Source organism: Onychostruthus taczanowskii, unplaced genomic scaffold, assembly GCF_017590055.1.
Source record: "Onychostruthus taczanowskii isolate IOZ18803 unplaced genomic scaffold, ASM1759005v1 scaffold15, whole genome shotgun sequence".
NCBI lineage: Eukaryota > Metazoa > Chordata > Aves > Passeriformes > Passeridae > Onychostruthus > Onychostruthus taczanowskii.
In genome coordinates, this window is record NW_024498685.1 from 1488946 (window position 1) to 1503321 (window position 14376).

At 42.2% G+C, this 14376-nt stretch overlaps 1 protein-coding gene across 1 annotated transcript in view; it reads left to right on the forward strand.

Moving 5' to 3' along the window:
* Window positions 1–439: 439 nt before the first annotated feature.
* TMEM178B (transmembrane protein 178B) overlaps window positions 440–14376 on the forward strand; it is a 212450-nt gene continuing 198513 nt past the window's right edge. The window contains exon 1 of the mRNA XM_041398682.1: window positions 440–2449. Within this exon, the coding sequence (XP_041254616.1) occupies window positions 2068–2449 (382 nt within the window). The 5' untranslated portion in view covers window positions 440–2067. The remainder of the gene's footprint in view (window positions 2450–14376) is intronic.

Consider the following 14376-nt stretch of genomic DNA (forward strand, 5'->3'; position numbering starts at 1 on the left):
TTCTTTTTAAAACAGTGCATTTCTGAGTCTGGAGGCCTCAGTTTTCTGGATCACACAGAAGGTCTATAATCCAGGATTTCTTTCAAGCTCATTCTCTCTACTATGTAGCAGGTTGGGATTTTTTTTTTTTTTTTTTTTTTTTTAATTTTTTTTTTTTTTTTGGTGCAGTGAGAAACAGCTCCACTTGTTTTGGATTTGGTTGACATAATGTAAGGGCTTTTGATCAAGAATGATCAGGATCCAGTTAAATCCAGGTTTTACATTTTCCCCTCTTAAGAAAGTAAGGCTTCGACATTTCCTGCCTGGGAAGTGGTGCAGTTTATCTTTAAGGAGGATAGAGAAATAAGAAATGAGTCTCACGTTGCATGGGTGACATCACTGGCTTTTGGCTCAGCGTTCTGTATGCTCGGTCTGTAGGCTTCGGCCAAGGCTGCAGGGCTCAGTGTTTGAACAAGGAAAGATTCCCAGGTGTACAGAAGATTGGATTTGCTATTATTTGGGTTAAAAACGGTGAAATGAGATTTCTAAAGCTTGGGGTCTCCAGCTCGCCTTCTGTTGCACTTGATCTCTACAAGATGGGTGAGTTATTCCCATTAAAGAGAAAGGGAGTGAAAATTTAAGGAGAAAAAGAATTATGTCTGAATGTATAACTACTGATGCCGGGGATACGATTCGTACGAAGCTGCTGAGCTAAAAAATCTCAGCTCCGACGAGGAGATCGGGCCATATGGCAGAGAAATGGTGCAGCCCGAAAGCTGTTGACAACAGTTAGGGGCTGCTTTCCTCTCCCCGTGTAAGGTGTGTAGCTCCTCCGCCCCTCCGCCCCTCCGCCCCGGTTTGTTTTGGTTCGGTTTCCCCGACCTCCCTCCCCTCCCCGGTCCTCATCATCCTCTCCGCCAGCCGTAGCCCTGCCTGCCTTCATCTTGCAGATGGCTAACGTGCCGCCGTGTTAGGAAAACTGTGCACAACACATCCCAGCGCCGGGGACGGAGGAAGCTTTTCAGCTGCCGGCGGAAGGGGGGGCAGCAGCGTGTGTGTGTGTGTGTGCGTGGAAGAAGGATGCCGCGGCCGAGGGCAGCCCCCCGCGCTGCCTAGCGGGCGGTGCGCGGCCGGCGGCGGCTCCTGCCGGGCTGCGGCTGCTCCCGCCCGGAGCCTCTGCCCGGCCCGGAGCCGGGGGCTGCTGGGGCGCTGCCCGAGCGCGCCGGGGAAGGAAGGCAGCGCGACATTCGGCTGCCTGGGTGACAGCGCCTACGACAAAAGCGGGAGAGTGAATGGCAAGGCTGGCAGAGAGAAGCCGAGGTGTCTCCGAAGCCAAGATGCCAGCGGCTGTCAGCGCAGTCTGCTGAAGGAGAGACCCGTGCGTGCCCGCCTTCCCAGAGCCAGCCGGGGTGGGGATGTTTTAACCACGATTTCAAACAGCAGCAGCAGCAGCGGCAGCAGCAACAACAACAACAGATTGCTCCCCCCCTCTCGCTCCCTCCCTTTCGACCCCGCTTTAAACCCAAGCAAGTGACCGACCGTCCAGACGACGATGCTCTTGCTGAGCTACTGACAAAGAAAAAGCAAGTCACCCATTCCTGACATCGGGACAACTGGCTGCTTGCATGTGGGAGATGTCAGGCTGTTGAACTTTTCTGTCCTGTGATGATGCTCTAGTGAGGTTGCTGATCTGAAAGCCATCACTTCTGCATTTCTGAGTGGGCCAGATTGAAAGAGATTAATGGACTGATCAGCCGTCAGGTCTCTGCAGGGGGATTCATCTCTTCAGCCCCTGTCACTCGGGTGCTCGCAGTGAGGGGGTCACTGGTGAGAGGCTGTGTTTCTCCTCACCGCGTCTCCTCTGCAGAGAAGAGGCAGATGAGACTCCAAGACTGCCTCCAGGGCAGAACTTTGTAGTGCTCTCAGCATCCCTCTGCAGCGTGGATGTGAGCCACGGGAGTTGGGGATGTTTGAGGCAGTCTGTGCCAAGTGACACCTAGCAGCTGCTCTGGTGGTTTTTGCGTGGTCTCACCCCCAACGGCTTTGCCTGTTGTGAAGATGTCCATGGTGTTTCTGTGAAGCTGAGGCATGGCTGCTGGAAGGTTACTGCTCTATGCTGGCCTCTCTTTAGCTCTGTGTGCCCTTGGCATGCTGGCTGTGGCAATCTGCTCTGACCATTGGTACGAAACCGATGCCAGGAAGCACAGAGAGAGGTGCAAGAGCATCACCACTAAGAGAAATGATCCTGGCTTCATTTATAACTCCAACAACAACCTGCCTCTCAGGGCCAGCAGGTCTAGGTTGGACCGCTGGGAAGGGAAACTCCTCTTGGCAAGAAACAGGAGGCAGATCTTTGCTATGAGCGCAGTCGACGAGTGCAACAGACAGTACAACTCCACCAATATGGGGCTCTGGAGGAAATGCCACCGACAAGGATTCGACCAGGAGCTGGAGGAGCTGATTGCCAAAGGTAAGGGCTGTTTTGTTTTTCTACCAGATGAACGTGCCAAGCTCTCCTGAGATGAGCAGGGGCTGAGCAGAGCCATTTGGGCTCACAGATGGGAGCTGGCATCTCTAGCCAAATACCTCTCATTGCAATGGGTGAACTGGCCTTGCTGGGAATTGCTTCCAGAAGCACTGCCAGGGCAATTTCCCACAGGATCTCTACTCCTGAGACATGGGGTTTGGGAGCAAGAAGGCACTGAGGGTGAGAACACACATGCCCTAGAATATCTTTTTCATGCCTCTCTCTCTAGTCTGGATATAGTCTTTCCATCACCATGGTATCAGATTATTTCCACACACAAATAAGAAGCATTCATAAAGGAGACACTAGATTTTTAAATTTTTTTTCAGTTTGTTTGACCCTGGTGGCTTGGGCAAAGTACATAATATTTTATTGGGGGCTACACATGTCTGTGTTTCATCACTGCCTTTCTGAATGCCCCATCCATCCTGAAATACACCATTTGCAGTGCTCACATGTAGGCTTTTTCTATCCTCAAATGGAGAGTAAACAAAGAGAAATGCTAAAGAGCAGGAGGAGACCCAGCTTGCCGTTTACACTGAGCTATGCTTTGGAATATTTTCAATATCTACAAAACATTACATGAATTTATTAGAAAGGAGTAATTTTCTCTCGGGGTGGAGATGCATCTGTTTGCCTGTAGCATTTTTGTGCTATTTTTTTTTCTAGTCCTTTGGTCCTTTGTCTTAATTTTTCCCTCAGGGTAGTGATTCAAGATGATGGTCACTTTGCCCCAAATGTTTCTTTGATCTAAAGTACAGGAAGGGGCCACATGCATAAACCCCTACCTAAACAGAAGAGGCATGTTTTTGCAGGATGACGAGGGTTTCAATAAAGGATGATGGCATCTTTGCTACCCACAGCATGGTTACTCTGTACTACAAAATAACATTTCCCTCCCATGGTTCTTCTGTTGCAATCAGAAGATTCCCCATTGGTTTATTTCTATTGTAGTGAAATCGTTGCTTCTCACACAGTGCCATCTTCCAAAATACTTGTCTTCCAAGAGTGTTCTCTATCCCAAACTCTTTTGATAGCCTTCATTAATTCCCTCCTCAGACATTACAAGTGGAATTATTGCTTAAAGCTACTTTTTCAGGAGGGGTGTTCTCCCACATTTGCCCATGTGCATGTTTTGTTCCACATGTTTTATCAGTGAGCACTGGATGTGAGTAGCATGGTAGAAACTTGTACCAAACCAGTCCATGCAGGTGGTATACCTGGATCACTGCTTGGGATCCTGCCTGTGTTTCTGTGGACCCTTCATATCCAGCTGCTGGTTAACAACTCCTAGGAAATAGATTGGTGTCTTCAGCCCCATTTGTAAAGGGTAGGTGGACATGTCAAAAGCCTGTCAGCACCCAGACATCCTGCTGCTGGTTTCAGTGCCAAGGGAATGATTCCTATTCTCAATGATTCCTATTCTCCATCTAGGTGAGGATGTGTGTGCTGGGCTGGCTGTGGTGAGCTGGATTGCTCTGCCACGTGTGCTTGCTGTGCTCGGGGCATAAACAAATTCAACCTTGACAGCGGGCAAACATGTCAACAGAGCTCACCTTTGCAAATGCAGTTGTGGTTATTAGAGAGGATGTTCAGCCTGAAATAAGTGAGACTCTTTCCTCTTTGTCTACCTGCCTTGTCCGGGGAGCAGGAATGTCCATTTCTTCTGCCAGAAACAGCTGAAATTGCATGGTGCAGGGTTATGTGTAATGGCAGCTCTGCTAAATGTTACCTTAGGAAGAATGTGACAAAGCAAGATGAGGTGGTTACATGCAGGAGAAGGTGGTGTTTGGAAGACCTTGCTGTAGTCTGCTTGTGTTCATGTATGTGGGAATGAGTGTGTGTGAGTGTGTGGAGTAAACTAACTGTAAACACACAGCACCCAGCTGGTAGCCAGGGATTCCCTGGGCCCAGGTGCAGTGAGTGTCCCTGCACACACACTCCTGCATAGGTGTGTCTGCAGATGGCCAGGGAGCCCCTTGGCAAAGTCACTGCCCCAGGTCAGGTGTGCGACTTGTGCACGTAAAGGAGCTGTGTGCAAATATCTGTGTGTGTCTCTCCTTGTCTGCTCTAAATGTTTTCTGATACACTTCTAAGAAACTTCATTGTAGGATGAGAGAAATGTTCAAGGAGGGAGACTTCTAACATCAAACAGCAGCATTTTAGTTCATTTGATGGCCTTTCTGGAGTGAGGATCTGTCTATGCTATAGCTCTCAGCCATGAGGAAGAGTAACCCATAAATACTATAGAGGTATAGCACACACACACACATGCACACACACACAAATATATATATATATGCTTTGGCACCTCTAGACTGAAACACAGAAGAAACAAGTATAATGGCAATTCAATAAAATAAAGTGTTTGACTTGCTCAGAAATAAAAATGGAGATGTTTCCTTTTTGACCCCTAGTTATATGATGAAAGTGAAGTAAATGTTACTGCTGTCCAATGTTGAGAAGAGCTGTGAGCTCAAAACTCAAAACAAGGCAGGTATTCCAGGTACATCCCAACAGGATATATAATGAAGGTAAAAACTAAAAGTAGCTCTCACTTCTATGACAGATCCTTTTTTGGGAGTTAGGAGTTGCAGGGATGGGTGGGTGGACAGTGTATGTCGTGTGCAGGTGTGAGGGGCTGCAGATATTCCCTGTGTGTAGTGTTCAAATAACCTGACTGGGGCACATATCCTTGCACACATGAAATCACTCTCTATGAGATCCAGGGCAAATACCTTATAAAAGAGGATGTGCATACAGCTTTAACTCTTATTCCCTTGTTAATGTAATGTAATGTAATTTAATGTATTGTTAATGTAATTTAATGTAATACACCTCTTACAGAAGTGGATAAACTAATGCAGGTTCTGGCCTCAAATATGGTGTGTGATGTTATATATATAATTGAATGTAAATTTTATTAAATGTTTTGTTTTTTTGTTTGTTTGCTTTCAAAGCTGGACAGGATATGTGATCCATTTAGTTTAAAACAGATCCTACATTTTTCCCTAGGCAAAACTTCCAGTATTGAGAATGGTCTATTGAGATTTGTCTATCAAAGTATAACAAAAAATGGTCATTAAGAGCCTAACTAGCTTTGCAAATACCCTGCAGTTATTCTGCTTATGAACTCTGCTGAAATTAATACAAGCTATAGGCAATGGCTTGTGGCAGGATCAGGAGCTGTGGTACTTGGCAATATTCTGATACCAGTGATTTTAAAAAGCAGTTCTGTTCCTGAATAGGTTGGGTCACTTCTATAATTCTATTTTGTATTTATTAATTTTTACTTTCTGGGAAATAAGACATTTATGTTGGATTTTGCTAGAAAAACTGGAGATGTGTTGCTTCAGGTTTCTTATATATAGGTATAATTGATAGCAATACATATACAAAATAGCTGATCCTATTTTTATTTCTCCTATACTTTTTTTTGTATTTTCATAGAACCCATGTGCATATTTCAAAATAATACAATTAGGTAAATAGGCAGTGAATTAAAAGAGATTGTTACAAGTAAGAATACTCAGGGAGAGGCAGACTAGCATGAGACTAAAGACTTGAGGAGTATTCTAAAGCTGCAACAAAATTAGGCAGTTCATTTCTTCTCTTTGACATCATGAAAAAAAATCCAATCAGAAACAACAGAAATTACAATCAGTAAAGAAATTATTGGAGTTGAACACACAAACTGAGGTCTCAGTCTTGCTAACTTTTCCTCTGCTGAATAATCTGTATTTCTGGGAATGGAGTGCTTGGACTGAGGGAAAGCGGTCTGATACAGAGGGACCAGTGAAAAAGAAAGAGCTAACAGAGCTGTTCCTCTGGTTCTGCTTTCACATCTGATTGAGCCTTTTAGCATCTCGGGACTAGAGTTTCACTCCTGATCCCTAAAGCCTTGCAGAGTCAGGAAATGCTGGCTCTGGGGCTGTTCAGCACAATTTTCTAAAACCCTTCCAATTTTCAGGTGTTTGTCCAGTCTCCTTCACAAACCGAATAGCCTTGCTGCTGGAGGCCCCTTTGAGCATAGAGCTCACCCTGTCCTATCAGGTCCACTGTTTGCCTGTTTGCCTGTTTACCAGGGAGTTTCTAGCAAAAGCAGCAATCCCTCACCCAAGCAACAACTCTGAGTGAGCCAACCAACTCCAGGACTAAGCAAGCAGAGAGCTGGAATGTAGGTGAGTGTCTGGGAGAAGGCAGAGTTGTGTCTTGCCTTAGCAACCAGCATCTAACAGCTCCTTGTATACCACTTGTAGTGAGCCAGAAAAAAAATGGGGAGCCACAGAGTCTGCCTGCATCCTATGGCAATGCTGCTCAGATGCTTTCCTGCAGTAGTTGAGAGGAAAACAAGAAAGGAAAAAAGGGAATTACATCATTTAATTATAAAGGTACAATAAAGTAGATGAAGAAGTTGCACAATAACCAGAGTCTGTTCCATTTAGACAATTACTACTCAGAGGACCTTTCATCTCGCCTTTGGAAGGCTGCCAGTTAAACCTGACTGTATGGGGTTCTGCTGCCTGCCATTGGTATCCAATTTTTATTTAAAAACCTCCAGAATTTACAATGACCTTATTATTTCAACCCTCCTTTTACCTTATTTCTTTTTTTCTTTGGAAGTCATAGTAAATCCTATTTTTAAATTTTACTGTGAGTATACTTAGCCCATGCCACCACTGGAAAAAAAACCCCAATCCCTAAGTAATGCATGTGCAGCCTACCTCCACCTGAAATAATACGCAAGATTTCTGGGATGAAAGCATTCTCTGGTTTGGTTTGTCAGATGCAGGGCATAACTGAGGAAGAAAGTCTTAACAGGACTATTCCAGCCGTCACTAGGGATTATTTGTACACAAATGGAAAGAGGCTACTGAGAGAGGCTACTTGCAGCTATATCTAGCTGCAAAGAGCAAATAGATTTATTTTTGTAAAAATACTTTCAATACCTTGCAATGCTCTAGATTTGACTTTTAAAGTGCAATGGTTTTGACAGATAAATTAGGACAGCCATTTTTTTCATGTATCCTTTATACATTAAAGACTCAAATACTTTGTTTAAAATATGTGCTGGAAATCCCAGCTGTTTTCCAAATGGACTCATTAAAAAAGGGACTTTATTGAAGTCTGGATTCTTATCCTAGAGAAGTCAATAGTAAATGTTTTATTGAATATGGTGATGCAGCAAGTTCAGGCCTTTAGTGTTTCCTTTGAGGTTAAAATTGTCCCTGAGTAGAAAGGTCTGTGCTCCCTCCTGTCACAGATGGAGTTCTGCTGAAGGCATCCACTGAAATTCAGGCAATAGACAGCACTGGAGTTGAATCTTAGGCTATCCAGGTACTCAGTTTTGCAGTTTTTGATGCTGAAATTATTCTTAGTCAGTTGATGTAAGACTGAAGTCAAGCAACTGAGATACAGCAAATCCATCCTCTTGTTCAGGGATTTTCTAAAATCCTTTAGTGGATGAAATCACTGGTTCATGTCTATGAGTTCCAGGAGAATTTGGCCCATCATATTTTGAATTAGCAATTTAATATTTTAATTGCATCAAATTTAAATAGCAATTCATAAAAAAGTTTATTTGCCACACGTAATAAGAACCTGACACATTCCTCTGACACATCTGAGATAATTAGTTTGATAATATATATCTGCTAAAAATCCTAAGAACATACATGTAATTTAACAGAACAGCACCTGGTTTTGATTATGACTTTTTAAAGGGCATACTTCAATCAAGCTGTTGGCTTTCAAACAAATTTGCCAGTGAAGACAAATGGAAATTTTGCCTGAGTAAAAATGACAGGATCATGCCCTTCTCAAGAGAAACTAATATTTGCAGAGCTGCCCGCAGGACTGCATGCTTAATTCCTGTACATTTAATTGAACATCCAAATCCTTTTGAGAAATCTCAGCATTTTTATCCTTTCTGCCTACTGCTAAAAATTTACAAAAGCTGTGGAGGAAAGATTTAATATGAGTGTAGTTGTGTTCTATTCACTGTAAAAATAAAAATTTGAAAGATAATTTTACTTTAATAGAGATGAAGTGGTCTGAACTATTTTGTCATCTCCTGCAATAAAAATCCATATTAATGTGCTTTTTCTCATTGAAAAAGTATTTCTGTGCATTTAGAAAAGCTTCAAGAGGGGAATGAGTTCATTAACTATTGCAGAACTAGTAGGAGAAATGAGTTCATTAACTATTGCAGAACCTTTATAGATAAGAAGCCGTTCTTTTTTGTAGGTTTAGCAGAAATAATGACAGTAACTTATAATGTGAGTTACTTAATGGCTCATTGCTCACAAACTGCTGCTGGAACTCTTAACTACATATTTACCTCTTTAGGACAAAAAGAAAGAAATGAGATGGCGTTTCTTAGTTTTTAAGGAACAAATAAATAAATAATATGGATTCTGGAATCCAAGTTCTCTTTACAGATCATTTGGAATAGAATCCACTTTAAAAAAAAGGATATAAACTAACACATTTTCCCTGCAGGAGAGAAATCAGAGGAAAAAAATGGAAATTTATCCATTTGCTTTCTCATTAGGCCTAATTCTTTTATAAATAAATATTCAGAACTGCCCAGCTGAGCCTGCTGAAATCATAATCCTTTGTAGATAAGTACCAAAATAGATGAAAGAAAGGTAGCACTGCAGTTAGGGCAGGGGCTTACAAAGCCAGAAATCAGTCCGAGCTCTGCCATAGTCTTTCTTCATGACCTGAGGCAAGGGACTAAATCTCTCATACCTCAGCTCAGTAGCAGTATAATAGGGATTTTGTTCACTATTATTAATGCCAGTTTGCATTCTACCCTCAGATTTACGAGACTTAATCATGGATCAGAAATCACGGATCAGAGAAATGTCCCTGTGCTTTTGACATGTGGCTGCACTTTAAATATTGGCAGTGAATGCAGCCTTATGAGAGAGTACAAGGGACTACAAAGTAATTATGTTCACCGTGACTGGTAGTGGCTTTAGAACACCAGGAGGCAAACCACATTCCTGTGAGTGCCACAAAATGTGGCATTCCTACGAAAGAAGGATAATGAATAAGAAGAGGGGATGTTTACAGGATGGTCTTCCAAAGACTGAGGGACGGCACCAGAAAAATCATGGGTCATGTCTGCTTGAAATATTAATAAGTAGGTGATGGGGATTGACCTCTTTGGTTGGCTGTAGGAAGAAGTTGACATTTCCTTAATGAAGACAAGTATATTACACTAATGACATAGATATGGGGACAGCAGTCTACAGCTGCTAAGAGAAATGACGTGGTCAGAGTGATGTGTTAGGAAAATTATATTTCCAGCAATATCCTAAATGGATACATGGAGGGCAAGTTCACATTTGTAAAGGTCAGAAAAAGAAATATTGTGGTGATAAAGGCAGGAGTGGTGAGAGCCTGGATGGTGAAAGGATATGCAAACCTTAGACATCCCCTGGATACATAGTGAGAGATATAAGATGAAAATGTTGCTCTGGTTCTGGATGAGAACAATGAGAAAAGTAATAGCATTGTCTGTGATGATCTAGAGGGGAATTACTGAAGAGAGCATACAGTAAAGAAGGAAGAAGACAATTAGGAACTCTGTTTTAATTACTATAAACTGAGTTTGTTATATGCATGTCCATGAAGAAATATTATAGATACTGTGCGAATGGACCTAGGAACACAAGTCTGTGTTAGAGGAGTGAGCTTGGAAATTGCGACATGGAGATCAGAGCGGAATCTATGTTTGCACTTGAAATTATCAAGGAGTGAAATACAGAAAAAGAGAAAAGCCCCATGAACCCCAGCAGATCTGGGAGAACAAAAGTGTCTTCTGGAGGGCATGCAAAAGGAGCAGATTCAAAGGTGGTGCAGTAGAAGTCAGTAACACCATGGTAGCTGAAGAGAGACACCGCTTCAAGTTTAAACAGCACAAGAGACTACTGCAGGTAGCCAGTGTGCTGCAGCAGGTGAGAACAGAGTATTCAGACTGTGCTGAAGATTGCCCAGTACATAAAGTAAAATTTTAGCAGTGGTTGCAAAGGAGAGGAAGCAGCAGTGAACTAGTGGGGAGGATTCCAGGCTACATCTGTAACTGGCATATTCAGAGAGGTTGGTGAGAAAGGGAGGAGAGGAAAATACATGGTATTTATAAGGGAAAATAAATGTTTTAAGATAAAAGAGTGTTTTAAGATGAGAATATTTTGAGAGGAAAGAGATGGAATGGTATTTGTGTTATGAGACTAAAGAGGCAGAGGGGCGTGAGAGGTCAAGGCAGAGAGAGAGCAAGAGGGCAAAAGCAGCCATAAGGAAAGGCAGGAGGTAGGGTAAGACTGGCTCAGTGGCAAATAAAAGAAAGCAAGAGAGCCACATAGGAAGTTTTTCATCTGTAGGAGAGAAGAATGGGGAAGGAGTTGTAGGAGGGCAAGAGGAAACAGAAGGCAAAGCTGCTGGAAGAGAAAGATCATGGTTTGTCATTTTCTCATGGAAGAACCGGGTGAAATCCTGTGTGACAGCTGAAGTGGGGGCTGGAGGAGGCAGGAGGGTCTGAGGAATGAGCCAAATGTGGCAAAGAGGTGATTGTGACTGTGAGTCTGAGATTTAACTGCGCTGAGCTGAAGTAGTAAGTCTAGGAAACAAGCAGAGCTAAAAGGGGAAACAATGCATTTATAGAGGAGAAAGTTAATCAGGTAGGAGGGTTCCCATTAGAGATGCCCTGCTGTGTGAGACATAGCAAAGACCAGCTGGCATGGATCAGCTGGGATTTGGGGTACAGGGCAGGAATAGCTAGAGGAATGCAAGACAAAAGGTCTGTGAATGGAAGAATGCAGCATGGATAACATCTACAGGTAGAGAAAGGCAAGGAAAGATAAAGAGGGTGATAAAAGAATAAGGGCAGGCAGAAAGTCCTTGATGCTGATGATCTGAGGTGACAGAAAGGCCATGGAAGCTTAGTGTGAAGAGGTGGCTGGTGCTTGTTGAAAGAGACTAGGGGATTGTCCAGGTGGTGGAGGAGAAAGATGGGGGGAAATCACAGGGTTCAGGATGAAGCCCTGCCTTTTTTGTGACTGACTGGATCAAGCAGAGTTGTACACTGAACAGAAGATGCACTAAAACATACGGCTCAAAGGGCAGAGAAGTCACTTCCACTGACTCTTCTACAACTTGCTCTGCCTTCCTGCTGTGAGTTTATCCTGTGTAACCTTACAGAGGTGTAAGCATGGCTCTCCCCAACAAAGCTCAGCAAGTTTGTCCGATGCTTGTAACAGCCATGTTCCAGTCTCAGCTTGAACCTCAAATAAGATAAATAAATATCAAGTATTAATTCAGGATATTTTCCACAAAGTGGTGTGTGTGTGTGTGTGTGTGTGGAGAATGGTATTGCATAGCTTTCAAGGAAAAGGAGTTCCAGTATGTCCTGTGTACACAGCAGTGTTGATCCAGATAAGATATCCCACCAGATCGAGTGAAAGACATGGGGTGTCTCATTGTAGCCCTTACTTAATTCTGAGAACTTCTGTTGGTTTTGAGTTTTAACAGCAGACATTTAAAAAAAGGTTCCTAAATGTGTTTCTAGACTTTCTAATAGGATGAAACTGTCATGCTAATTTTATTGGATAACAAAAGCTATTTGAAAAGATCTTTCTGCCTCAATATGAATGTATGATTCTTGTCTCTGTCTGTGTCTCTATTAATCACTGCCTATCTTTGAATATGAAAAAGAGCTTTTGTAGTGTAGATACTTTTCTTTCTGCCTAATGGTCATTTAAAGACAGAAATATTATAACAGAAACAAACACAAACAAAAGAAACAGAAACTTTTTCAGATGTTACAGGTGTAGATTAGGGTCACTAGAGTGATTTTGAAGAGGTGATGATTTATGGTAGCTGATGATCCAATTATATTGCTTTGTCTTAGATACTTGAGTGGCCCTGATTAAGAGAGTATTCAAATACTGTTCTTGATTTTTAAACATAAAGGAATTTGAAGACTAGAATGGTACATGTTTTGCACAGAGGACAGTTGCTCAACAATGTAAATGTTCTGCAGGACAACCATTTGCATTGTAAAGAAATTTGTAATTGTTGATCCCTAATTACAAATTTTATGTCAAATTTAGTCTCCTTTCTATTTACTAGTTCCCAAGACTGTCCAGTTTTGTTCATGTGATATTCTGTAATGGTTAAAGAGAAAGGGAGGGGTGTTATGGTGATCAGAGAGACAAAGGAGACAGCCAACAGGAACAGGGGAAATGGAAAAAGTCAAATAACTTAATGGGCTCAAATTGGGAAGTTGGACAATTTCCATCTCAGTCTTTTGAAATATGTGACATTGCAAGTCCAGTAAAAAGGATTTTCAATAAATCTGTCTAATTAGGGTGGTACATTAGGAATAAAAAGTAGCAAATCTATATTTAAAGAAAGGAGCAAAAGTTGTCTGGGCCACAGTGGACCTTTTAGTTTGATCATAATAATATCAAGCAGTGTTTAAAGTAAGTTCTAAAGTAGAGATTAGTTAAATGCACAGGGGAAAATGAAATAAACATGCAACGTATGTTTTCCTATTTGAAGTGTGCCAAACTACCCTGATATATTTTGCTAGGAAGATAACTGGGGTTTAAGATAAGGAAATGCTTTAGACCTAAATTATCAGGATTTTGGCAAACGATTTTATATTCTGCCCCTAAGGAAATGGTTTGTTGCAATGTTAAGGTAATTAGTACAAAATTTACTGAGGGTTTAAGGAACTGACTGAGGGAAGGCAAAAAGTGCTGAGAGGGGAAGTGTCAAGATGAAGTCAACAGTAGAATTCCTGAAGTAGGGGACAAGTAGCATATTTGCACAGCAGTTAGTAGGGCTCATTGAAAGAACTTTGAGCTATATTTGAAGGGAGAAAGCGATAAAGCCAGGGTTGTTGGAGATAAGCCTGAGGGTGGCACACCAATGTTTTAGGGACAGTGTGCTAGCAAGGCCCTTCGGTTAGCTGTTGCAGTGGAGGTAGAGGATGGAGATTCACATGGCAGTAAAGACTCAAGAGTTAGTGGTGTGTTGGAAGGAGAGACTGTGACCTTTGGAGAAAGAGGCAGGTAGCTCAGGAGGACTACAAGGATGTAATAAGGTTATGCAGAAAGGAAATTAGAAGGGCCAAAGCACAACTAGAATGATTTGATGATCTTAAAGGCCTTTTCCAACCCAAATGTTTATGTGATTCTGTGATGAATTGCCTACTATGCAAGAAAAATGAAGAGTCCTTTCCAGTACTGTGTGCTTGTGAAATACCCATTCACATTGTTTTACTATTATTGCTAGTTCTTATTTTTTTCTTTTTCTTTACTTTTCCTATGAAAGACCATATTCAGCTCTGTATCAAGCAGGACCTGATGGAAAGAATGTTAGTCTCTGGGCTGCCTGACACCAGCTACAGGTGTCTGGTGAGAGGGAAGGGACATAAGGAAAATCCAGCTGCACTATCCCAGCTGCTTTGTCTCTCACTTAGATCTGAGCCACACGTTGTTTCATTCCTGTGGCACCCCACACATCCAGGAAAGACTAGAGAGGAGGACTCTGAGCACTTAATGCATACTTCACCTTTCATTGAAATAATGTTGTTAGCTGGGTCTTTGTTTCCTGGCTCCCTCGTCTACTTTCATTTCAGATTGCCTTAGCTCAACAACAAAGGCCTATTAGATTCTCAGCTATTTATATTCATAAGGCAAGAAAATGCAGACCCTTCAGCTTCTTCATTAAAACAGTTTATATAAAATAAAAGAGAATTTCAGTACTATATTTAAACGTTCAGAATGGCTGGCAGCAGCAGAATTAAACTCTTCTTTGCACATATTTAAATTATCATGAGATGAGTATTTCAGTTC